Source organism: Canis lupus, chromosome 20 (assembly GCF_003254725.2).
Source record: "Canis lupus dingo isolate Sandy chromosome 20, ASM325472v2, whole genome shotgun sequence".
In the NCBI taxonomy this organism is placed as follows: Eukaryota; Metazoa; Chordata; class Mammalia; order Carnivora; family Canidae; genus Canis; species Canis lupus.
In genome coordinates, this window is record NC_064262.1 from 31,071,005 (window position 1) to 31,097,838 (window position 26,834).

The window sequence follows — 26,834 nt, forward strand, 5'->3', positions numbered from 1 at the left end:
CCCCCCCCATTCAGTGGAGATCTTTAGGCAGAAGTTGAGCAGAGTGTGGGAGAAGGAGGTCTGTGGTAAGTCATCAGCTGTGGGAATTGAGTAAATCAGTATGACATGTCCTATGCCCCTTCAGATACCCTGTGGGAAGAGCAGGGGGTATTAATACCTAATTAAAGTCCTTAGTGGCCTTGAAATTAAATGACTCTGCAGTAACCCCTTGGTAAGGAATTGGGTTATTCCATCATGTGAGACCTCGCCCCTCTGTGCTTTAGTTATGCAGAATATTTATAATCCTTCTTCTACCTTCCTCATCTCCCCACCATAGACCTTCAAAGAGAACAGATAAAGAAGGCTGGTCTTTTCAGGTTATGAAAGACTCAGACTAAAAATGCTCTTAAATGCTTCTTAAAATTTTTTTGCTGCCATGTCTATGTTGAGAGTTAACTCCCCTTTAAAATACAGTGTGTGTGTGTGCGTGTGTGTGTGTGTGTGTGTGTGTGTGTTGTATGTCAAAGCATCTGAGTCACCTTCATTCAGGTATTTAAGCTCAGGGTGGGTTTATCAAGCTTATGCTACAAATCATGTTTCAGAGAGACCAAATGAAGGCAAGTGACGGCAGACATCTGTCAGTGTTAAATGAAATGATAGAAGAAGACTCACATTCACTAGAAATGGCCAGTGCTAGTTATCTAACATGATTTACTAAAAAGTAAATTTCATAAACGTAGGAACTGACTTGTGCATAGCACATGGAGTACTTTCATGTATGCTGTGTTTTCAAACTTTTTTAAAGCTTTGAACCTCACTAGGATATTTATCCCGCAATCCTATGAACCTCCGTCCCCATGGATACATACATAGATAAAGGACACCAGTTTTACAAAACAACATTTACCCTTTCGATGCACTCTAATAGTTTTTGTTATATTATCTGATTTGTTTTTAGTGCTGATCACCATCCATTAAGTTGCCTCCATGACCCACTAATGGGCTGTGACTTCGAGTTTGAAAACCACTGATACACAGTTCTCCTTAATCTTGACCACACCAGAGCAAACATTCTTACCCATTAGTCTGGGTCACAGAGGTAGAAAGATTTGCTGAAAGTTGCAAGATTCTAATTCAATTTTGCAGTTTTTGGTTATAGACATTTTGGTATCTTGCACCAGCTAAGCACTTGCTTTTGCTTTGTATTGTGACTGGTGATTGGGCAAGTTGGCTCATTTTTAACTAAACAAATAGTTTTGTAGGCTCTTAAAGAGCTGAGGATGGGAAAAAGGATCAGCTACAATGAATGCTCTTACTTTTTTCCCCCAAGGTCAGGACAGTTGGAGAGGGCCCACTCTTGTGTGATCTTCCCATAAAAAGACAGCTCATATTCCTGCTTAATGGATTATGTTTATAGCAGGCTTTTTTTTTTTTTAGCAGAGACTTCTAGTAATCAGATATTAATTAAACTACATTGGATTTAAAGATAACCAAAAGGTGTGATAATTTACCTCCTCAAACATCTCCATCCTTCCTTTAATGCAATTAAAACCATACCCAAGAGCAAAGAGCACGGAAAGTAACAAGAGGGTTGGTTCACTGGATAATTTATATCATCTTTATACATAACTTCTCACTCACTCTCCGGCGGAAATGGAGAACTGTCTGGTCCCACACATTTGAAGTGAATGGTCCCCATGAGAATACTGCAAATTAACACACAATGAAATTGGATCTAAATTATTAACGAGAGATATTTCTGAATAAGCAGGAGATACCATCTATCTGTTATCACCTCTGTTATTTATCTATCTTTTTTTCTACTTCTAGGATGGCCCTGAAGCCGGACAGACTGTGAAGGTGAGTGCTTATTATGTGCATACAAATTAATAAGGGGCAATTATGAGAACTAATAAAAATCACACTGAGCCATTTGCAGCACATTGCCGGTTCATTATGTTATCTCCGAGGTCAGGGAGACCCTCAGTGTTAGAGCCATAAATCCTGACATTATAAACTATGCCAAGCAATATGTTTCCCATTAGTTTACAAGACATTTACCTTTTGTAGTAAAATTATTATTGTGTAAATGCTAAAACAGAAGCTAAATCAAAGAAGTTGGAAAACAGAAACTGAAGTCAAAGGAGTTTGGGTAGAGTAGTGTCTAGGGAAGAGCACTGAGCCCTGTGTGGATTGGCAGGTCGTGTGTGAAGCTGAGGTGTCTGGGTTCTACACACACTCTGTTTCTGCCTCATTGTTCTTGGGCAATGGGCTATGCCAGTTGGTTGCCCATGGTTCTCCCCTTGCTCCATACCCTGCTTCTCTCTTTTTCTCTCCACCCATATACCTGCACTTTTCCTCCCTTTGTGTTTCATACTAAAATTCTAACTTAATGGAGTCAGTGGAGCTCAAAGATGGGTTTTTAAGTGTGCTAAAAGAGGAAAGGAGGATTTATTAGGATACTCTCTGCTTTCCTAGTAAAATAAAATAAAATAATAAAATCCTGGCTGATTCTGAAGCTGGGTTTCTGCGCCCTTCATACAAATGCAAATTCCTCCGCAGTTAGGTCCTACACCTAAATCATAGAAAAGGTTATTTTCAGTGCTAGAAATCAGAAGAAAGTCGAACTGGGGTGCTAATGTCATACTAAGCAAAATAAGGTCTTATGGTTTTGAGATACTAGCTGTGAGCGGCTAAGGTAATGCTTGGCACCAAACAGTGCCAAAAAAACCCAGTTCTTTTTTGATATTAATTTGCATGTGGCTTTAATGTTTAACAGAACTACTGTGAGACTTTTAAAATAGAATGTCTTGGAAGTACTTCTGAGGAACAAATGTCCTATAGGGACTGCCATCAAATTCTTTGTGATATGAAAGAGCTAGCCTCCTGATTGCTCCAGACACATGATGTAATAGGGACAGAGGGGACTCAGGGCTTTCTCTACCCCACTGTCCACCCGCCCTGCCAGGCTTCTAAACATGCAGACACCAAAAAGAGTATAACATGAATAGCTTCTTTCTGAAATTGTTTCTTGAAATATGAAGCACAACGTTTAAACCTGGTTGCTAGTTTTTTAAAAAAAATCCATCCAGAATGCAAATGTAAATTCTAACAACACCAGACTTGGTTAGATGCTGTATGTCCTATGCATTTGATGGAATTCTTTCAGCCATTGGAAGTATGGTTATAGAAGCATCACTAATAAGGTGGGAGAAAGCAAAAACCATATCAAATGGAATGCACAGATTAGTACAATGTACAGATTAAACATATCTAAAATTTATAGGAATATATATGTAATATCTCAAAATTTCATTTTAGAATTCCAAATGGGGTATTAAAATTATGCCCTATACAAGCAGGCAAATTGAATTGAGACCAAAAGTAGATGATGGTTGCCAGGGGCTGGAAGAAGGTGGGCATGGGGAGTGACAGCTAAGGGATAAGGGTTTCTTTTTAAGTTGATGAAAATGTTGTGGAATTAGATGGTGGTGATGTTCTTGCAATGTTATGAATATTGTAAAATCCACTGAATCAATTTTAACATGGATAATTTTAATAATTTTATGGTATTTGAACTGTATCTCAATTAAAAATAGCAATAAAACATAGTAAAAAAAAATCCAATGAATACCAAGTATAGCAGGGCTGAGTACCATGGCTGTAGACTATCTCATTTTATTATTTTTTATTTTGTATTTATTTTTTAAGATTTTATTTATTTATTCATGAGAGAGAGAGAGAGAAAGACAGAGAGGCAGAGACATAGGCAGAGGGAGAAGCAGGCTCCACGCAGGAAGCCCGATGTGGGACTCAATCCTGGGACTCCAGGATCATGCCCTGAGCCAAAGGCAGATGCTCAACCCCTGAGCCATCCAGGCATCCCAGACTATCTCATTTTAATTGTGACTGCCTTTTTTATGTCCCAGTTATCTGGCCAAAAAAGTTAGTGGTTTTGTTAACTTCAGTGGAGTAATTCTTGCTCTATAAGACTTGTACATAAATTGTTGAATGTGATTATTATCTCCACCGGCATTGTTATTTAACCTAAGTTACTATTTTTTTTTTTAACAATTCTGTATGTTTGAATTAGTAGATTGTATTGCCTTGGACATCTCTCAGCTGTTTCCAGTCTAATCACAGAACTCCCCCAATATGAATGAGGGGGGCCTCTCAAATCCTTGTGGAATATAAAATGACTAAACAAAAACAACCACACATATGCATATGAAAACTTCGACGTATGACAGTTTTGAAAACTGTGCTTTTAGACCAAGTCCACATACTTGAAGATGTCTAATCTATGTTTTTCCAAGTGCAGCCCTTATACTACCTGCATAAAAATTAATTCGGGTGTTAGTCAAAAAAAAAAGTTGACACTCCCAGTTCTTATTCTCAGTCTTTGTGTTCACGGCTTGGGAATCTTCATGGTGAACAGCACACCACATGAGTCTTTTCAGAGTATGGCCGTTGATCAGCCTCATTAATTTTTGGTGATACAATAGAAGCTGGTAATGGCCACCTACCCCCTGATGCGTGGAAGCCAGCCTTCTGGCAGCCAGCCCCTCCAAGGAGCAGGGCAGCACCTTCAGGATTCAGCTCTCTGGTTCTGGATCCTGCAGTTCAAGACTGAGCATTTCATGTTTTGAAATTCACACAGTTGCGCATTTCAGGGTAGCATTTGACAGCCTGCCATGGAACGCACAGTGACTGTTGGCTTCGTCTTTGCCTGTGTGTCTGACTCTTGGCATTCTGCTTAATGTGGGTTCGAAACCATTTGTGTCTCCTACCGGGTAGTCATAACAGTAAGCCCAGCGATGATCTCTTCCCCTGAAGCAACTGTTGTTATTGTTAGTGAAGGTGTACCACTGGGTTAGACTCTTGAACATGGTACCACCTCCGGGTTTTTTGTTTCAGGGGCTTTCGATTCTGTTTTGCAAAGAACAAGGATGGCCTCGCTTACTTAGTAAGTAATTCGTAAGCCGGAATGGAAAATAGGGAAGTAAAAAAGTGACCTCATATTTCTCAGTTCATTATTCAGTTTCCTTTTGAATATAAAAGTAGGAAAGCCCTGCTATCTACCTTTTGATCGTTACAACAGTTGAGGCATCCTGCGGACTTGAGAAACAATCTCTTTTTGTCTGTTTTTAGGCATGTATCACAATATATGTATATACACATACAGCCACATGTCTACTGTTTTATTAGCCTTTTCTGACTCCCACCCCTCATCTGAAGTGGCTCTGCTAAAGCCTTTACTCTCTATCCTGTTGCCTTCTTTGATTTCCTTCAATGCATTCTTTACCGTTTTTTAATTTGTTTGTGTGGTTGTTTTTGTTTCTGTACTTGTATTTCCTTAGCCCCTCGAAAACGTAAGCTTTTTGAGCATACGCATTTTGTCATTGTCTCCTAAGGCCCTTTTGGGTGCTATGGGGAAGATAACAGGACTTTGCTCCATAGAATAAATCCCTACTTATAAGTTTCTAACTTGAGTTAACATGAAGCAGCAGATAATAGGTACTTGCACTTCAGTGTGTAGTCAGGGATCCAGGTCTCCTAGGATTTCTCTCAAGAATCCCTGTCTTTCAGGCATCACTGACAAAGACCAGAATTTCCAGTGATCAGGTTCCCAAATCATATTCCAAAATGTCATTTCAACTAGCCAAATCACTAAAGGCAGTGTTCTGCCCTTTAAAAGGGATGCTTCTTAGTAAGTTTAATGTGACTTATCTTTTAGAGTAATTACTATGTGCATCTTTGGGAAGGAGGGTGTTTTAGATATATTAAAGAGAGATTTATGGCAGGCAGGTAATCTAGACTCTCATAAGAACTATTTATAGGATATGCTTACTTACCCTTTTCTGTATTTATGGACTTGAGTCCCCTACTTAGATATTTAATTTTCTAATACTAAGGCAGTGGGAGGTGTCTTAATAACTATTGCTATATTAGCTAGCAATTTTCAGATTGCTTGAGAAAGAGCAAGAAAAGGAGTTCTTTTTAAAAGTGTGATTTAAAAATTAAAACCAAAACAAAAGTGTCTCATTCACCGAGGGGTCTCTATGGTCCTAGAACAGATGTTCTATGTGGAAATTTGATAATTTTTTCAGTTCATGACATTGAGGAGATTTTAGCTCTTCATGAAGTCCAGTAGTTAATACACTTTGGTGTTAGTCAGAGGTTCCGTGGGAATATTAGCTATACTATTTTCCTTTGTGACCTTGGGCAGGATTCTTAACCTCCCTGAACATCTATGTCTTCATTTTTCAAATGGAGAGAATCCTATTTTGTTGAGTGGTGGTTTGGGAGAAACCAACATGAATAGATGGCCCAGCCCATCACATACTGTCCCTGGGACCTTGTGCATGTATCTTAATATTAACCTTACCCTCAGTTTTCTCATCTGTAAAATAGGCAAAGACGACTTAAGAAGAATATACTTGGAACTGAGACTGTTTGTATCACTGATGAGTTCACAGTTACACACTGAATTCTTGCCACTATTAGCTTTTGCCATTTTGCTTAAATTCTTGAGAAAACTTAATCACATGACTTGTGCTATTTGATTATCAACCTTGAAATTATTTTAAAAGTGGCCAGTTGAACATTCAGGAACCTGCATTATTAACTGGGGGAAACTATCTCTAGCCTAATATTTTTTTAGCCTCTGATTTACCCTAGAGTAATGGGTAAATCATGGTTCTAAATCAACATTATACTTCAGAATTACGTGAAGTAGGTTTTCACAAAGCAGAAACCTGCCTTCCTCCTATGCTGATTCAGTAGGTCTGGTGTGGGACCCAGGATTCTGCATTTTAACAGACACTGTAAGTGATCCCCACGCATGCCTTAGTCCAGTGCACAGCCACTTAGCATCAAAGTAATGAGAAGATTCAGAGGAATCTCCCCATAGCTCCTTGTTTTCAACCCAAATGAATCCCTAAAATTTGGTGTGCACAGAATGGAGAAACTGACATATTGGGAATGAAAATGATTTTACTGGACTGTTATTTATTATTTTCATCTGTAAAGAAATTTCACAAGAGCTGTAATTTGTCAGAGAACTTTTGTCCTTTGATTAAAACCATGACAAAAAGTGCCTTCCTATGTTTATACTTAATTCCTGCATTTACTGCCAGAAGAATTAGTATTTTAAGGATGTAGTAGCTTTTATCTTGTGGAATTGCCTTAGAATTTATCTCTCTTCTCTCAGAATGAATCCAGTTTGCCTGAATTTGGTAAATCAAAAACAGTTTTGGTGCTCAGGGGATGGGTTTGGGTGTACATCTGGAGTGGATACCTCCAAACCTGCCCTTCCCTCCTGGTATGTACCTGTCTCTGACTCTCCCTCTCCTTCTGGTGATCTGGGAACAAAACCTCTGGTGCCTGGCTCTCCAGGCAGGAGAAGAAACCAAGAGCCTTTCTGTCTCCTGTGGGAAACTTCCTCTCTCCTACTAAACCTCCAGCCTCTTGTAAGTAGGTACAAATCATTGTGTTTTTTCATTTTTAAATAGCTAATTTTAATTTGCATGATGTCATGCAAAGCACTGAAAGAAAAATTAACCAAGCCCCCTGGTGTTTTCCAGTTACTTTTTTTTTTTCCTCTGTTCTTTCAGTTTCAGTCTGCTTCGGTAGATGGGATGGGGGATGCTGGAAATGGAATGAGGATGGAGGGGAAATATCATCAGGATTCCAATATACTGATGGTGAGGAAGGACTCTGGAGCCATACAGCCTGGTTTCAATCTCAGAGCTGTCACCTACCAGTTGTATGACCCAGCAAAAGTCAACCTTTCCAGCTTCACCATTCATTTGTAAATTGCTCAAATAAGGACCTCAGTGACACTCTACCTCCTAGGGGTGTTGTGAAGACCAAATGGATTAATGCATGTAAAAGCCTTTAAAACAGCACTTAGCATGCAATATATCTGAATAAGTGTTTGCTTTGGTTTTATCATTTTCACTTAATCTTCACAACCCTTAAAAGTGAGCATTGGTGTTTTACACTTGAAACCAAGATTTATGGAGGTAGAGTAACCTATCAAACCACACGGGACTGACTGGTAGTAGAGCAGAAATTCAAACCTAGGCCTGTCTCAGAGCCCCCTCTCCATATCATGTGGCCAGCTGTGCCTGAAAAACATCTTGCACCCAGTAAACACAGGGGAAGAAGCACAAGGAGAGTTTTTGTAAATATTTTGTCACCCTCAACATAGATTAATCTGTAAAAATTATTTTGCTTTGCCTAGAATAATACTGGCTTCTCCCTAAAAATACCCAGAGAATTCTCTGTTTAACTTTATTATACAGATGAAGGTTAACTAGACTAAATGCTGTTTTATTGCTGTATATCAATTTGTAGCAGAATTATATGTTTTAGATCTTTAATTTTTCATTAGTGCTACCAAACAAATTTCTTTAGTAATTGGAGGACCTGACATAAGCAAAGTGGATATTTGGCTGTTAAATTTATTTTGAGATGTGTAATGCAGAAATGTGACAAATGTTGCAGATATGTTCTGAATGCCAATGTTTAATAGATTCCAGGGAGTTGTCTTTTACACCTGATGTTAGTTGGGGGGAGGTATTTAGTCACTGTCAAGTCCAATATCTTGTGAAAAGCAAAGTGCTCTGTAGACCCCATAATGCTTCATAAAGGTAAGGTGTTAATTATTCAGAGTCACCTTCTAACCTCTATTGATGCCATCACTCACTCTTGCCATTTTGCCGTGGAATACTAGGTGCTCAGTAAGTCAGCACTGAAGGAATTTCTCTCTTGCTGTTTTGCTCCGTGCATTTCAGGCCTGAGAAATAATTTGTAAAATTCTCTAATTCCATATAACCAGCTCATACTAGATTTAAAGTTTTGAAACTGTGGCATCTAAATAATTGGCTTCACCAAAATGTGAATCCTGTGGAAATTAACAAACAAAAAACAAAAGAGAGGAGGAATAAAAAGAAAAATGAAAGTAAAGGTAAAGTCAATCATGTGACAAGGATTCAGTTTTGATGAAATATGGTCATGTCAGTCTCATTAAACGACCCATTTGTTATAAATCACACCACACACCTTAAATATCAAATGGGGAGGGAACATCCATTAAATAATGTGTGATTTGGTTGAAATTGGTTATTGTCGCTGAAACAGATACAGTTTGATATTACAAACTTTTGTTTTAGGAGTTATTAACAGCAAAAATAATAAAATATAGAAGCAGATTACTTACTGTCTATATTAAATGTAAAAATGCAGATCTGTGTATTGCTTAGAGATTTGGACACACATAGGGTTGGGATACCCCCAAGTGGAGATGATAATGAAGCAACTGTGGAATGTCAGGGGTATCAAGGGACCTTCAACACCATAGATCATATTTTAAAGTTGGGTAATGTGTATCCATTTGTTCATTACATTACTTATATTTTGTAACATCATTGACATTTTAAATAGATTTTGAAAAACTATACAGTTTTCTGTATATATATTTTTTTCACTGAGGGTTTTCCACCAAGAAATGACTATTATAATTCATTCTTTTTCCTTTGTTATTCTTAGCATATAACTGGTTATCATACTTTCTACATTCAAATCTGTGATGATGGAGCCCAGTAAATAGATTTTTGAAATCTTTTGAAATAGATTTTGTAAATGGTATCAATTCCCAGTTAACTCTGTTGTTGCCCAGAGTTAGGAACTGCTGTTTTCTGTATTTCTATAAATACATTTTGATTTTTGGTCAAAGTGATCTAGGCTTAATTCTTGCTGCGATATTCATCCTTAGTTATTCAGTCCCTTTTAGGGGCTCCTCTTTGCCTTTTATGCTCAAGCCATTAATAAAATAATTCTTAGAATCTAAAAGCAGCTGGAATAGTAAGGATTTGGTGACTGAGCCTGGGTCAGATGGAAATCAGCTTAATGAATAATGGACATGGCAACCTGCAGAGCTACACACATGGAAGAATTAGAATAACGACCTTACTAATGACATTTAAGTGAAAAATACAGGGTTGGTGAGAATCCGTAATGACTCTTGGGCCAAACACAGTGAGAAATTCTGTCCCTCCCTTAGAATTACGTTAGTGCTGGGTAAGGATAATTTTGAAATTTTAACTTCAAGAGTCACGAAGCATCAATACTACACCTGTGGTCTCGTAGCAGATTCCCTCTGTGGAGAAGCCACTCATCTGCCAAGATTAGGGAAATTAGAGGTGGACGTCTCTGGAAGCCTTCTGAGTCAGAGGAGTCCCAAACCTCAGGAGGAGATGACAAAACTGATGGTTTGAATTCCTTCTGGGCTCATTCAACATAAAGATCATATTTTTGGGTCCTGCTCATGAAAACTTCCATTTTCTTCCCCTGGCAGTTTATTCCCTTGAAGAAGCTCTTCTTGTTCCTGATGATACATGAAAAATCAACATGAAGTTGTTTAGGTTGTTGATCTTGCTTAAAGTGGTTTAGAAGAATAAACAATGTTGAGTGAACAAAACGAACTAACCAAATACTCCTTTACTTTGTGGTGAAATCCATTTATCCTAATGTTCACATTCAAATATCACACTGTAGGGTCCACATATCAGTACCTGTTTCCTGAAAAAAATATGTTCTTATCATGCTTTGTGTGCTGGGGCCCTAAAAACAACCCAGCTGGGCCTTTTATTTGTGCTTCAATTCATCTGTCGGTTGTAAATGGTATCAATTCTCAGATGTAATCAGGTTCTAGCAGTATAATTTTGACAAAACTGTTCAGCCATGGAAGGAGGAAATATGATTCCAAGTTTGGCTTTGCCATCAGATGACCAGAGATGAGAGTCACTCTCAAGGAAGAAACTCAGAGCGTGGGATAATTTGGAGAATCCCAGAAGGGGCAAATGACCATGGATGGCATGTGGTATCATCACCTGTTGTGCAAATGATCCCCCTCTGTAGCCTTTAAATTAGTCTGTCATCTTCCTCTCTATCTGGAAACCCAGTGTACTGTGAGGTAGCTGCTTCTTGTTTGAACCACTCTGATCTGTGGTTGATGATGAGAATTTCCTTACCACCAAAGGTATTATGTCCCTACCTCATAGGAAATCTGCATCCTGTCTGCTTGTGTTCTATTATGTAGCAGTCTTTATTATTTTAATTTATTCTTTCAGTGCCTACTGTATACCAGGTATTGTCACAGGCCCTGGCAGACCAAGAAGAGTGAGACATCGTCCCTGCCTTTAAGGGCAGTCTTTGAAATACATGCTGTCACAGAGAAAGGCTGCAGGGTTGTGTAAGTTCTATAGTGCTTGTGAATTCTCCTCCCAGGAAGTGTTTATTGAGCACCTACATGGGGCATCAGCTGCTGGCAGGCACAGTGGAAGAACAAGCAGCCAAGGAAGGACTCTCAGCCTTTCTAATTTTCAATTAGAAAATAATTGCAAGCTCTGAGCGGTATTAACAAGGAAGTAACAGTGTGTTGTGAGAAGAAACACGTGGAAGGAGGGAAGATGGTGTAGCGGCTTCTCTAGAGAGGGTAGCCAGCACAGGCCTGCTGGACAGGTGCATTGAGGTCTGAGGAGTGATAAGAATCTGTCCCAGTGGAGATCTGGGCAACAAAGAGCATTTGGGGCAGAATAAACTGCAGTAAGGCACTTGGCAAGTTCTAGGAGATGACTGATGGCCCCAGTAGCAGGAATTTGGGGTAGAGAGAGGTGAGCAAGAGTGCGGTTACATCAGGCCTTGTATGTCCTGCTAAGGAGTTTTAACTCTATTTTAAATGTATTCAATGTTTGCATTACATTCCAAGGGTAGAGGGTATTTCATGTGTGGCAAATATGATGGGTCATCTTAATCAATTTGGTTTTTCAGTTTCTAAGCCCACTTTTCTAGAACTTGTAAAATTTTGTCTCATATCTATTTTGAGCACCATGGTTGTCTCTCCAGCATGCTTTCTGTATTCCTTCATTAGTTAGCAGCCAAGAAGTTATGGTGCGTTTGAATCTCTCTCTAGCTTTTCAGGTGTGAACCCTCTTTGGTCTAATTCAGGAATTGGGAAACTCTTTAATAAATGTCCAGATATAAAGCTTTTTAGGCTTTCAGGGCTAGATGTCACAATTTTACCCCTGCCTTTGTAGCATGAAACCACCCACAGAAAACATGTTAATGAATTTTCACAAATAAATATGGCTATATCCCAATAAAACTTTATTTATAAAACCAGGCCATGAGCTGGATGAGTTTACTCACCCCTGGACTAGGCCATTTCTCTCTGTCTTATGACAGAGTTATGACTTTAGTTAACTCTCACCCAAGCCACTTAGAGTGTAGGATTCCATTAGCTTCAGCGCTGGTTGTTCTCAGCATCTTGGAGAGTTTGTATCCATTGTTTGTGGGAAGGGCTATGAATGGGGAAGCAGTAACCCTACCAGTTGCGAACAGCTACCTTATGATTCCTGGGGCAACCTGCATTAGGATGAAGCAGATACTGAGGCCACACTGGCTGAGATAGATGTTGGACCCTTGGTGACGGTATCAAGTTGCTGAACGAGCCAGTCCTGAAACCTGCACCACCTCTAGACTTTGTGGTTAGGTGATCCATTCAAGCCTCCTATTGTTTTGTTTTTAAAGATTTAATTCATTCATTCATTCATTCATTCATTTATTTATTCATTCATTCATTGGAGACACACAGAGAGAGGCAGAGACACAGGCAGAGGGAGAAGCAGTCTCCATGCAGGGAGCCTGATGTGGGACTCGATCCCGGGTCTCCAGGATCACGCCCTGGGCTGAAGGCAGACGCCTAACCGCTGAGCCACCCAGGCGTCCCTAGCCTCCTATTGTTTAAGCTGACAGAGTTGAATTTCCTGCTATTTCCAGTGGAAAACATCCTCAACTAGATCATCTGCTCTAAAATATTCAGTTATTGTTACCTCTTAATATGCTTAACTGGCAGTTTGTGTAAAGTGCTTCTGCATATCTGCAATCCTCATCGCACGCCAATGGGAACCTTTGAGTGAAAGTTGGAGAATCAATGGCCCTAGAAGAGCTTAACTTCCAATAGGCTCTCTTTGGTGCATGACCACAAGGTAATTCCATTAACTTTAATGATGGTCGTGCTGTACAAAATGGGCCCTGTTAGTCTATTGTTCCTCTTCTTTTTAGCATTAAATCTTATCCTGCAGCTAATTCTTCAGGGTAAGATATGTGCACCGATGCCATTCATTTCTTGGCCTTTATTAATACATGCAAGACTCTCTCAGGGAGAGAGTTGAGTACATTAAAAATGAATCCACTGCCCCATTTGTCGACTCTGAGAAAACCCGGGAGTTAGGGACATCAATGATTATTATTGATTGTTGTAAGGTCCAATAAATTCATAAATATGGCTCAAACAATTACTGTGGCCACATTAGCAAATTATCAGATTTCTAACTTCCTTTGGAGCCTGGCCTCAGAGATTTAAATAGAATGCCAGAGGGAGAAAAGTTGTATTTTAGGAATGTGACAACCAGGGCTAGGATAGAGAAATTTATGATTTAATTTGCCATGCAATCTAATTGAGAATAACTTTTGGATTTCTAAAAGTAAACTTTGATTAGGTTTAGCCATCAGAAATAAACTGGAAATATGGGTCAGCTTATAGTTTTCTGAGAGTCTGTCAGGAGGGGGAAAGGAAAGTGTTCATTGCGAGGAATGACTTTCCTGGGTGACCTTCTACCTTGCCTTCTGTGTTCTTATTTCCTGTGTTCAAATAATTGGGTTATACCTGAGACTAGCTGGCTCTTTCCAGAGATGTGCTTTTTACTTTCTTCACCAAGTGTCAATTTTCCCCCATTTAGAAATAAATCAATTCAGAATGAAATTACCCAGAGCATTCATTTTTCACCATCTAGTAAATGAGCCTCTCTAAAGAACACGAGGTCTTCCCGTTTGCAGTTCAGGCTTAATAACATCCTCCTCTTAGACAGAAGTAGTGCAGAACTGTTGTCCCTGGCTTCTCCAGGCTTTTCATCTTTGGTGGACTCCTCGGCGCTGTTTGCTCTATAAAATGTACATGTTCATAGATTCCTTTGCATATTTTCTGAAGATCTAATGTGAAGTCGGACTGCCTGGTTTAGATTTCTAACCCATAGCAGGTTGGGACTGAGCTGCCTGTGGCATCATACCATCCATTAGCCATTATAGTCCCTCATCTGAAGCCCTGGCCTCACAGCCCCGCTCTGATGACAAGCACACCAGTGGCTAGGTTTCCAGGAATGGATTGGCTCATCTTTCAGCTCACTTCAGGAAAATAGAAAAGCAATTTGCACAGAGATAAAGGAGATTTCATAGAGATCTGGGTAGAACTGGCTAACGGATTTCTACAGGCAGTCAGCAAAAGCTCGAAAACCCAGCTGAGAAATGATAAATTACTGCTAACTGTCCTAATTATCCCTTGACACTCTGTGTTGAAACCTGACTAAATTTTGCTGAAACTTACAAATAGGAAAGAAATTTAAGGTCTAATAAATTATCCATAATAGAAATGCTGAGAGAGAGAGAGAGAGAGAGAGAGAGAGAGAGAGAGAGAGATGGCTACAGCAGAGGTCTTATATTGATCACCGCACAGTTTCCTGAGCCTTAGCAAGAAGTAGGGGTAAGGTGGGGGAAATGTGTTAGATAAATTGTAATGTTAATTACAAACCTAATTGATTATGCTCAGCATGCTCATCAGGTTAAGGAAGACTATGAGCCAACTCCCAAGGTCATTACATTAATAGCCATGGTAAATGTGTAATTTGTGTTAAGTTGACTTGTGAACATCACGTTCTTCTCTGTAAACAACATAACCAACGGACTAGTTTTAAAGGGTCACACACTGATCAAATGTACTTGTTTCTTTGTATTTTAGTACAATCATCTTGTACTAACCCATCTTTCATATTTTATAGTTTCAGCTTTACCCTCATCCCTTGTATAAATCCACGTAAAATCCTTCCCGTGATGACTAGCTTACTCTTTACCAACTATCTTATTCCACCTTCAGATAACTCCAGTTAGAGAAGTTTGTTCTTTTTCCTTTTCTTCTCTTCTTCCTCCACCTCCTCCTGTTTTCCTATGAATCAGCAATCACAAGTCTGCAATCTTGCCTCTTTTGTTTTTCTCTCTGGAGTCTGGGTAGTCTGGTTTAATCCTGTATTTCCTCTCCTGCTTAGAAACCTTATAGGAGCTGGAGGGAATGTGCTCTTGTCCTCCTAAGAACTCATCAGTGCCTTTAACTGTGTATATGGCATGATTTTTACTCCTTTCCCAAGTTTGTCCCCACATCTGGGTGTTCTCTGTGAATTCTTCTACTTTAAACATGTTGCTGAGAATCATGTGGGGGCATCTAGATGATAGGAGCAAATGTTTTACTGCAGTTCTTGGGACACAATAGGCTCTCAATAAGTGTTTGTTGAACCTGAAGATGCTATAGAGCCTTGGAGCTGGGTGTTCATGCTGCAGATGAAAACTGTAGGAAAATCTTGTTGACAGTTACAGGCACAGCTGAATTGTGGGATTTTTTTACTCCTTTTCATAGTTTGAAGACCACTGAATCTGGTCAATGATACAGGATCCTCTGATGTCACTACCCGCAAGACCAACGGGGCAATAAATTGATAGAGGTGCTCTTTGATCTCACTGTGGACAAATGCTAGCAATGAAATAAATTCTGAGCTAATATTCTTAATTGAGTGGTGATCTGTGGAGGTTCTTTCCACACCAAGGGTCTTTTTAGAGACTGTTCCCATGTCTAATACCCACTAAGCTTTCATGCTAATTATTTTCCCTCTAGCAAGCATATAAAAGTCACCTAGAACTCTTTGACTCATTGGGGGTGACAATTAGAAGCATAATTTAATGAAAGGTGGCTAACTCATTAAATTCTGGGGGTTGGAAGGATAATAGAATCTTTGAAGTCTGAAACATATGGACTTTTCTGTGGAAAAACTCAGGTATATGCACAAAATGTTGCATTTCATTTCAGGGGTCTCCTGCCCCCATGACACCTGTCCATGGACTGCTCTACTAGCCTTACCTGAATTGCTGTCTTCCACCTATATTCAGGGGCAGTTAGTATTACTAATGTCAGTGAATGGGATAAATCTTGAGGCAGGTTGCAAAGAGCCATGTCCTCCCTATTTGAGAGATTTGCCTTGTAAAATGTGACTCTCACTAACAGGAGTTGTTTGCTCTGAGGATTCAAAGTCTGGCTCCATCTACTCTTAGTTGTATGGCTTTAGTTGAATGGTTTAACTCTCTCTGCATTGGTTCCTTTGTGAAATTGGGATGAGAATACTCCTTCTTGCACAAGAGTTTTTGACTATCACAAAAAGCTACAAATGGGAAACTTTCCTCACAGTGCTAGGCTCGCTGTATTTTTATTTACCAGTGATTTACTGAGAACTGAGTGCTTGCCAGCCTCTATTCCAGCTTCTGTGATGACATCAGAGCATGAGGGGATGTAGTCCCTACCTTCAAAGAGAGCATGTTCTTGGATCTTCATCTCCATCACCCCTGCATCAAGCAAGGCTGATGAGAACATCAAGAGAAACACCTATAGAAGAGTTAAGTGGATTCTGGTTCATTTCCAGCCTGTCATGTCATTCTGTTAATGGGCCCAGAATTCTTATTAATGGAAGCATACTGGTTTCCAAGCAGTATGAGGAAGCGAGTCAAATGGAACTGAATTTGCAGAGCTAGTTCCTTCATGATGCAAGCAGTGAAGTCTACCAGGTGTCCTTGGGAGGGTAGGGGAACACATAAGGTGTCTGCAAAGTGTGTGCCCCTGAGACGGGCATTTGCTCCTTTACGAAATAGATTGTTACTAATACTGTGCATCATGAATTCTTTAAAAAATGGACAGTAGCATGATTAAGAAACTATTTCCCCCATAGCCCAGCCAAGATAGAACATTATTCTGATGTTAAATTTGCATAATGGAGAAGTGGGGATTTCCTTAACCTCTAAGGACCAGATGTGACCTTAAGCCAAGCTCGAAATTCACATGAACTCATTTCAGTCAGCTGTCAAATTTTACTCCCCTCTTCAAAAGACTAGATTTGACTTGAATATAGAGTTTAGAAACATTAGAGGTTGAAATCTGAGAGTTAAAAAGGGAGTTAAGTCTCAAGTTCAATTAAGAGTGCAGATTTGGACATTTATGTGGAATTGGGTTTAAAGATAAGTTTCAAATATGATGAGGTTTTGTTCTCTTTTTATTATTATTTTTAATGCTTGCACTAGATTTCCTTTGCAACTTCCCATCGCAGCCGCTGATTTGGGATATCCTGGATGTGACTGTCAGAAGGAAGAGCAGAGAGCTGAGGACATTCAGAATTCAGACTTACCCCCACCTCCCAGGGGTGGGAGGTTTCTCCAGCAAAGTCAGGGATGCATGGCGGTGCTGCTTCCCCAGGAGAGGGACCCTGCTTCCCTCCTGTCCCACCTGTCGCAGGCCTGCTGCCACCTCCATAGACTGACCCCGGAGAACATTCGTTATGCAAACACTCTGCCATCTGCCATGCCGCGGAGGCTTCCAGGCTAGAACAGAAACAGGTGTGGTGTCAAAGTAACTTAGTGAGGAAACAAGTTGAAGAGGGAACTCAGAAATAGTCTGTCTCCTTGTGAACCATCCTCACCCTTGGCCCTTGGAGCCTGGACCAGCAGCGCCATGCCTCACCAGTGGCTGGCTCTTTGTAAGGCTTGTAAGGTTGGTTTGGCCTCCAGTCTGGTACTGGGCAGCTTTGTGGAAAGACACGCGGGGCTGTTGCATGACTTGCAGGGGGCAACAGACATTGTGGTGTGGATCTTTCAGCAGGCCCACTCCTGGTTTGCAGCAGGAGTGCCCTCCTTAACCTGTTCTTTCAGAGGTGGTGCGTTGCCAGAACTGTGAGAAAAATTTGTTCCTCTTGTCAGATGAGGCATGGAATTCATTTTTCCCTTTTGAACTCTAGGGAAGAATGAATTCTTTGGTTGAAATGGTATCAGTGGAACTTCTTTTGTGATGATGTGCTAAGGCAATTCTAGTTGGAATTTTTTTTTTTTTTTTTTTTTGGACAGTGGATTGTCGGTATTACTGAGAGAAGCATATGTGCTTTCATTAGAAGAATTGATGGTCACCTCATCTTTCAATAACTAATGAACATCTATTTGCATTAATAGTTATACTTTACATTTTTAAAATTAATTTACAGTTATAAAGTGCTTTATATCACGTTATATCACGTACTTTAAATGACTTGTACAGGGCAGGATAAATAGCACAGGGGTTAAGGCTTTGAGCCAGGGTTCAAATCCTGGCTCTAATTTTTTTTTTTTTTTATCAAGTATGTGATTTTGGGCAAGTTGTTTAACATCTCTGATCTTCAGTTACCTCATATGTAAAAGGCAGATAATGATAGTGCCTGGCTTCATAGAATTGTTGTGAGGATCATAAGAGCTCAGGAAAGTATAGGACTTTTATCACAGTGCCTAGCATATGGGAAACCTCAGTGAATGTTAGCTATTATCATTGAACTATTAACATCATCAATGCTCTTATTACTGTGTTCCCAGCATCCTGTGAAGTAGGTATGCTGCCAGAAATTTTATCTTAATTTAAAAGATGAGGTGACTGAAGCTCAGAGGGGGAAAAGTGACTTGCTCAGGAGCTAGAATCCAGTCAGAGGCACAGATGAACAGAAATTCAGACCCACAACACCTCATTTATGGAGAAAATGTTGGTAGATTCCCACTGATCTGCTCATATAGACTGATTTCTGTAGTGCCAGCCTCATCAGAATGTGGCTAAGAAGCTCAACTCCCAGCAACAGCTTTTAAACCAAAACATTTAATTGTGTGTTGTGGGGGAGAAGAATCTGGAACTTTTCTCTGACACAGAGTTTTCTAAACTGGGAAAGTAGAGGACTTTTGCAAACTGGTGATTGAGGTGTCATAAATTCCGTCACTGTTAGGCTAAATAAAACATCTCACTTAAATTAAAAACACATTCCATGCTCACATTGATGTTATTTTAGAATTTTTATGCTTTTTAAATACAGTTCATGTATAACCAATTTTATCTTTTAAAAATGACCAATTACCAGCCATGAAGAATGTATGAGGAACAGTAACAAATATTAGTTACTGACTTTGTAGAGAGTTATTGTGAGCTCTAGACTTAAAAGCTCTGTGATACTTGGTATCTGTCTTCCAGGGGTATGCAATTCTGGGGGAAGGGCAGGAAATGTATATAAATAACCAACATGGCAGCATGTTGTAAGTGCCAAGTGGTGAGTTCAAAGTGAAGAGTAAAACACCATGGATTTAGATGGTTAAGGAAGTATCTTGAGTATAAGAGAACTTTCTCTCTTAGTGAGTGCATTCTACAAGAAAAAGGGTGGGGGATCCCTGGGTGGCACAGCGGTTTGGTGCCTGCCTTTGGCCCAGGGCGCGATCCTGGGGACCCGGGATCGAGTCCCACGTCGGGCTCCCGGTGCATTGAGCCTGCTTCTCCCTCTGCCTGTGTTTCTGCCTCTCTCTCTCTCTGTGACTATCATAAATAGATAAAAATTAAAAAAAAGAAAAAGAAAAAGAAAAAGGGTGGACAGCAAATTGCCTGTGTGAAACAGTAGAGGCAGCAAGCATTAGCAGGATTAAGCATGCGTGTTCTTTTTAGTTTTTAGCAAGTTATTATTTGGTTAGCACTTGGACTTCTTATGGATAGAATCATTGCATTCAGTCTTTGAAGAAAAATACTATTGGTGGAATAAATTTGATAACTGTGTGGTAGATTGATCATCATTGCATTCAGAAACATTTTTAGTCATGATGACATATTTGGGGCCTGGGTCTTTATTGTTGACACCCTTGCAAAGTTGTGGTGGTGATTTTCACATGCTTTTTGTTCTGGGAATAAGCTACAAGTCAGTGTCTGGTGCAGGGATAACATCTGTTTCTGGTACCTTCTGTACTACGCATAAAACATTATGAAACCTGTTGGAAGATGAAGAAAATAGCACAAAGCAGCATATTCTATGTAGAATCTCTAATAAATGTTTAATAAAACTCAGATACCCAGAGTTCAAAGATAGGATATTAGTTTTTACCTCATGTTTTGCTCATTGACTGCTTGATCCAGTCTCTAGGAATAATGGCTTCCTGACAGTTTCCTGAAAATCTTGATTGGTAGTTGTTACACACTTATAAAGAAAAACACTAGTAGGGAAACAATTCAATTTTAGTGGAGGCTATATCCATTGATCTAATTGAAATATTCTACAAATTGATTTTAGCATTAGTATTTCTTTAAATTAAAAGTGGCATTTGTATTCCCCTTGGGAAACTTAATTATGCAAACAATTCTTAAATGTACAACAACAAGAAAACATAATATAAGTCACTCAAAGCAGATATATGTCTTGTATTTGTGGGGTCTTGATGGCAGGCTAGTTCTCATTGCTTAACTTCAAAGTTAACTATGTATAGAAATAAATTATTGTACTGATTTCTAGAAGGGAATAGCAGGGAAGAAAGTAGTGAACTCTGGGCTTCATGTTCTTGTATTCTTATTCTATTTTGGCTATTCCTATGACCTTGTCAAATCTTTCATTGTTCTTTTTCTCTGATTCCTTTTTCTTCCTTTCATTTTTTCCCCTCTTGCCCTAATCTCCTTTACCCTTTACAGGTTAAAGCCATTTCAGTTGCAATTGACAGAAAACTCAAATTGGATAAAGTAAAAGTAGGATTTATTGAGTCATATGATTAAAGAATCCATCCAAGTTCTGACTTCAGGTATGACTTGATTCAGGGACTCAATGGCATAAGGAGCCATCCCATATATGTTTCTTTTCCTCTGTCTCATGTAAAGCAAAGGACAGGCATTAACCTAGGTATAGAGATGGCAGTAAATGGCAATAATAAGTTGAGCATCTTGATTGACATATGTGCACGTCAAGAACAGCACAGAGGTGAGAAGGTTTGGAGTCCGCTCATAAAGATACTCGAGAGCCAGGATCTGTTTTCTGAATGTGATTCAGGAAGTATTCAGGACTCATTGAGGTGAAGGGAAAGAGACTGAGAGGAAAAGATAGATACTTCCTAGAGAGCAACAGGAGAACAGTCAATTGGATAAGGCTGAAGGCTGGGATATGAATGTATCTTTCTGCTTGAGATCCCAATAAGAGGCTTGGCAAGTGAGTTTATAAGAAGTGATAAATATGAGTTCATTGCAAGATCCCATTAGCTAAAGGACTGTGGTAGGACCCCATGGGATCTCGATTTCTATCAGCATCATTTATGGTCTAGGCAAAATCAGGCCAAACACAAAGCAAATACTGGGTGAGACATCTTTCTACCCAAAGAAAGTCTCAGTCCTTTTCCCAAATACCACAATTTCAGGAAGAGTCTGTATAATATAATGGGTTTTGCCCTGTAAATTCAAAATCAGAAAGGTTGTGATTTTCTGCTTGCAAGATCACACGATGCTAAGAAATCTCATTCGTCCATTCATTTAGTATTTACTAAGCACCTGACGAGTAATACCCACTGTCACATATAGGCCACTCTTTTGTATATACTGCTAAATAAAACAGATGTGGTCCCTAACCTCATGGGGCTGATAGTCTGCCAAAGTCTGCCATTCCTCCAGTTTACCTAAAATAGCTCATCTTGATTCTTCAAGTTTGAACCCTTAGAAGGATTATTCCTAGGAAAGATGTCTGGAAAATATAATCAATAACCGTATTCAACTTTAAACTCCATTTCTCAACACTTTGTTTAAAAATTTTTTTATAAAAATTTATTTCCTGGAATTTTTTGTTCTTGATATATGGCAAAAGCTCTATAATGACTATTTTAAAAATGACTTAATAAGGCAAGTAGTTTTGCTGCTGTTTCTAATATGCCAATAGATCACTTAAGTGTCATTTGTTAAACTACTTAGGTCAATAAAAATCCTTTCATTGTTTTTCCACAAGTGACCATTGAGCCACAAAACACCAGCCTTAATCCTTTGCTCACATTCCTCTATCTGCTTTTGGCTGGCGTGGGATATTAGTGATTACTTCTTCACAGACTGTTAGCCAAGAGTTATCACGGTACAGTAATGGTAAAGGTTCCCCAAAATCAACTGTTCTAATTAGGGAGCAAAGTGAAAGGGTAAGCAGTTTTTCAAAGTGGATTGAAACCTGGTGAGTGAGAACTGGCTCCCTCATACACTCACATATAATTTGAAACACCGACTGCTTGCTTAATATGGAACAATATACTTTCTCTCCGTGCATTTTCAGATTTCACGTTTATTCATTAAATAGCTGATTTAAATGAACTGGCAACTGATGAAAACCCACAGGAAACAGAATTAGAAATCATTCTGACTAAGCAAACAAGAGAGTTGGCTCCACAAGCCCCCCTCTCTCGTAACGCCAAATTGCTCCCTAAGCGCAAACAGACAGAGATCTCATTTGGAAGATTTTTATAGTTTCTTTTCTGACAGCAGAGATAACACTTGTTCATTGTAGATATTTTGGAAAATACAGAAAAAAAATACAAAGCAGAACATTGAAATCATCCACAGTTAAATTTATGTTTGGGCTGATGTCTTTTTTAAAAACAACTACAAAAAGAAACGTTCATAAAATATAAAGGTTTCTTATTATTTCCCACTCATGGTTAAGAAAAAAGAAAAACATCAACAACAGCATACAAACAAAGCTTAGGTAAGGTTGTCTTCCGCCTCCATTTTTCTGACCCTTCTCTGTTCTGTTTGAGAGAAATCAGTTCTCTATCCGGGGAAATCCCTGCCAGAGAGGAGAAACCCTCTGTTGTCTGTCTCTTGTTTTTTTCTTTTTTTTTTTCTCTTTCTCTGATGTTTGTGGAGAAGAACATGTCATTTTGATATAATGATGCCTGGGAAATTGAACACAATTTGTTAAAAATAAAGCCATGCAAATATTGAGAGAAGGCAAAAAGGAAGGATGACAGATAGGCAATTCTGTATTCCTTGAGAAGGAGTCCCTGTGAAGACACCAAACCCAGGACAGATGTGCTTCTGGTCTCCCTCTCTTCTATTTACCTATAGATTGTGAAACATAATGATTTGCAAAATAGAAGCTTCTTTATGCCATATTTTGATATTTCAGACCCCCAAAGCCCAGACCTCAGAGACCTCACTATGCCATTGTGGGGTAGTTACAGGGAATGACTCTTGTCTCCCAGAGTCACCTGTAAAACTCGTCTTCAGTGAAGTGAAAGTTAACCCAAGTACAGAAGAGCCTTGTCTTGCTCTAAGTAGAACAAAGCTAAGGCCCTGGCATCTCCCCAGTGCTGGCAGAGGTGTGGCGTGTAGGTCATTTGTGTGAGAAAGCAGTCATTTCATTCCTCCGTAGCCAAGCTGACCTAGTAGGAAGGCTGTCTCCCTATCCTCAAAGGTTTCTGAGAAATTAGAGCTCCCAGTGTCTTCCCACAATCACATCTGCTAGGCTGCGAACACAGGGCCTGACCTGAAAAAATATCAGCCCTTCCTAAGTAGAAGCCACTTGGAGGCAGAGAAAATCACCATTAGCTGTTTTCTCACATTCCCAGGTACTTTGAATCCACTCGCCTGCCCGAACCTCCTTAAAGCCTGAGTGTAGGGCTCTGGGGTCAGAAGCTCTCCATTGCCTCACCCCAATCTGCCCCTCAATGGAAGCAATCCAGACCACACTTAGCACATTCATTCATATTCATCAACCTGAAATTGTGCATGCTGCCTGCACAGGTAGGAGAAACTATTGCCCCTCAAATACCACCTGTCCTTCACTTTGGGGACTTGGCCCTGTTCCATCCTGCTCTGAGGACTCAATGCATACGTTCTCTGGTATTTTTTTTTGAAGATTTTATTTATTTATCCATAGGAGACACACAGAGAGAGATGCAGAGACACAGGTGGAGGGAGATGCAGGCTCCCTGCGGAAGCCTGATGTGGGACTTGATCCTAGGACCCCAGGATCATGCCTGAGCCAAAGGCAGACACCCAACCACTGAGCCACCCAGGTGCACCAACGCATACCTTCTCCCACCTCAGAGTGCCTATTTTCCTCCTGCTTCTTGAATACCTACTCATGCTACAATGCTAATTTTAATCCTTAAGTACTACCTCCTCAAGGAAGTCTGCCCTCCACTCACAGGTGTTTGCTCCCTGTCTCAAGTTGAAACCCTATTGCACATGTGTGATTATTCATTTAAAATCTGTCTTCTCCAGTAGACTGTAAGCTCAGGAGAATGGGGCCACATGCATCCCCACTGCCTAGCTGAGCGTGCGGCACATAGAATTAGTCTAGGAAACACCAGAGTGAGAGATGTTGTGATGATAACGTTTAGATTAGAATTTGTTTATTTAGCAAAGGGCATTTTCACATTTTTGCTTTATTTGATCATGTTATAAATGAACCAACCATAGATTCTATCAGGGCATTAGGGATAGAATAAAGTACCAAAGAATAAGGTGGGAGAGAGAAATTTATGAAGCTACTTAAATTTTTAATTCTACTTTTAAAAGATAAAGTCAGATATGTTTTCAAGCTGTTTCTGCATTTTTAACGAATGTAACTTTGGAATATTCAGCAGTGAAGGTGACCTACGGGATCTCTGGTTCGGTATGGGAGGCTACCTGTTAATTTCATATTCTCTTTTCCTCTCAGGTTTCCAGAGCCTCACACCTTTTTACTTGAAAAGCTTGTGCGCATTTCCCTATAAACCTCCCAAATGTATAAAATAATTACCCAGGAGACAAAAGAGCAGGGCTCCTACAGTCAGATATTCGTTCAAGAATCTATGTGAGGCATTGTTCTGTCCTGGATCAGATTACAATTTATTCTTTCTTTCAAAATATATTTCAAGTTACATTATTAAAATGCACCATAAGGAGTCTTTGTGCAGAAAATCGAAAAATAGGGCTTTAGATGGGGCAGGCTTCTCTAGCACCCCAAGTTTTTTATTTTCCTTGAAACATTCCTTCACTTTGAAAAATATAAGTAGGCCAGGGAGAGAAATGCCTGATGTGAATTTCTTCTAATAGCCCCAAACTCTTCTTTCAAATTACTGCAAATGCAACTCAGCATTTTTTTTAGTGCCAGATTGATGGGGGAAAAAGTGCATGTTAAGCTTTCTTTATTAATTAAAGGCAGTGAGGAAAGAGTCATCCTAGCTCAAGTTTATGAAAACAAATAATGCTTGAAAATGAACTTGCAGTATAAAAGTGGGTGATGTTGTGTGTTAAGAGTTGGTGTTCTTGTTGGCTATCATTGCCTTCGAAGTGACAAAACAACCAATGACTGGTGGGCTTCATGAAGGAGGAAAGTCACAAGATTTTGAATGGGATTTCAAGTCGGGTTTGGAAAGCCATTCAAGAAACTCTCCGGAGAAACGATTCTGCTTTTGCCCCATTAGACAAGCAAAATGAACTAATAGATCACCCTTGGCCCTAATTCTTAACCTCATTCACAGCCAAGCTCAATTATACCAGGTGAATGATGATCTGGGTGACCACCAAAGTAGCTAGTAGGATGAAAACTTTTATGGAGTTAATATATATGAATTATACCACTGTCTCCTACCCAGGGTCCCTTGGACTCTGAGGGAGGTCCAATCAGAGCCATATCTGGGTGATATGACAAAAAGGAATGATTCATCCTTAAGTAACCACAGTAGAAAAAAGTGAGTAGGGTTGAGAAGAAAATGGTCTTTGGAATTTCAATCCTTCTCTGTATATCTTGTCTTTCTTGACTATCCTTCTAAAGATAGAGTGCCCTTGAGTTTTATTTGGACAATTTTGTCCTGCTGAGAACTGCTCGGTTATCTTAAGGATGTGGTCATTTTTTGTTCTTCTTTCTTTGCTTCTGCAAAGAATGATTCTGTCTGAGTTTTCTCAGGAAAGTTAGCTTGATGCATTTTCAGGGTAGACAGTAATAAACTGTTGTATGCAGGGAAGAGAGGCTTCTCTCCTACTCTCTTAGGTTCTCTCTCTGGTCCTGAGAATTAAACTGACAAAAGACAGATAAACAAGGGGAGGACATTCACGTTCTATTTGTTATTAATATTTTTACACATACATAAAGGCTTTGTAAGAAATGAAAACTCAAAGAAGCAGGCAAGTCTGAGAGCTTATATACCATTTTCACAGAGTGATAAACTGTGGAAACGCAACAAGACAAAGGAAAATGGGGTTTGTGCTGGGGCGGTAAACCATGAGAAAGTGACTAGGAATACATGAGGGAAACTAATACAAGATAAGGATTATTTCAGTAGGTTCAATAAGGATTATTTCAGTAGGTTCGTGTGTGTATAAATTCAATTCAGCAACAACTTCCCACCCCTGGTGATAAGACTGTTCTTGTCTTCCTGGTACAGGGAGGGTAACTTTTCTCCCACGAAATTTACATCCTGCTTTTAGGTAAAAGAGGGAAGGGAGAGAGCTCTTCTTGCATCTGCTATTTTTCCATTGCTTTCAGTTCAAAATTATTAGTATGCCAAAGTGGCATATTTTCAGTAGCAAGTGCTTATCCCCTTCAATTTCAATCCCTAAATGGTAGTATTTGCAGAGAACAAAGGAAGAGGTACTTGTTTTTAAAATTTCTTTTTTTTTTCTTTCCCCCTTTCTCTTCCTTTCCCTTGCCTCTCACCCTCCCTCTTCTCGGTGATGTCATGTTAAGAGGCCCAGGCTCTCTAAACAAATCATGGGTATCAGATAGGTTTCATCTTGGGTACCTGCTCTAGAATATCAGTCATGAATGTCTAGAGAACTGTACCGTGAAGAATTCTGAGACTTATTCTGAGCACTTTGAGAGATTGAGCTGTAATTAATAAAGGATGTCTGTCAAAAATATGCACCACATATATTGGCTCAT

General features: G+C 39.5%; 1 protein-coding gene across 22 annotated transcripts in view; it reads left to right on the forward strand.

The window, feature by feature from the left end:
- FHIT (fragile histidine triad diadenosine triphosphatase) overlaps nucleotides 1–26,834 on the forward strand; it is a 1,380,560-nt gene that overhangs the window by 1,117,207 nt on the left and 236,519 nt on the right. For all 22 annotated transcript variants that reach the window (XM_049097821.1, XM_049097832.1, XM_049097822.1 and 19 more), the window contains one exon: nucleotides 1,810–1,839. In XM_049097821.1, the coding sequence (XP_048953778.1) occupies nucleotides 1,810–1,839 (30 nt within the window). The remainder of the gene's footprint in view (nucleotides 1–1,809; nucleotides 1,840–26,834) is intronic.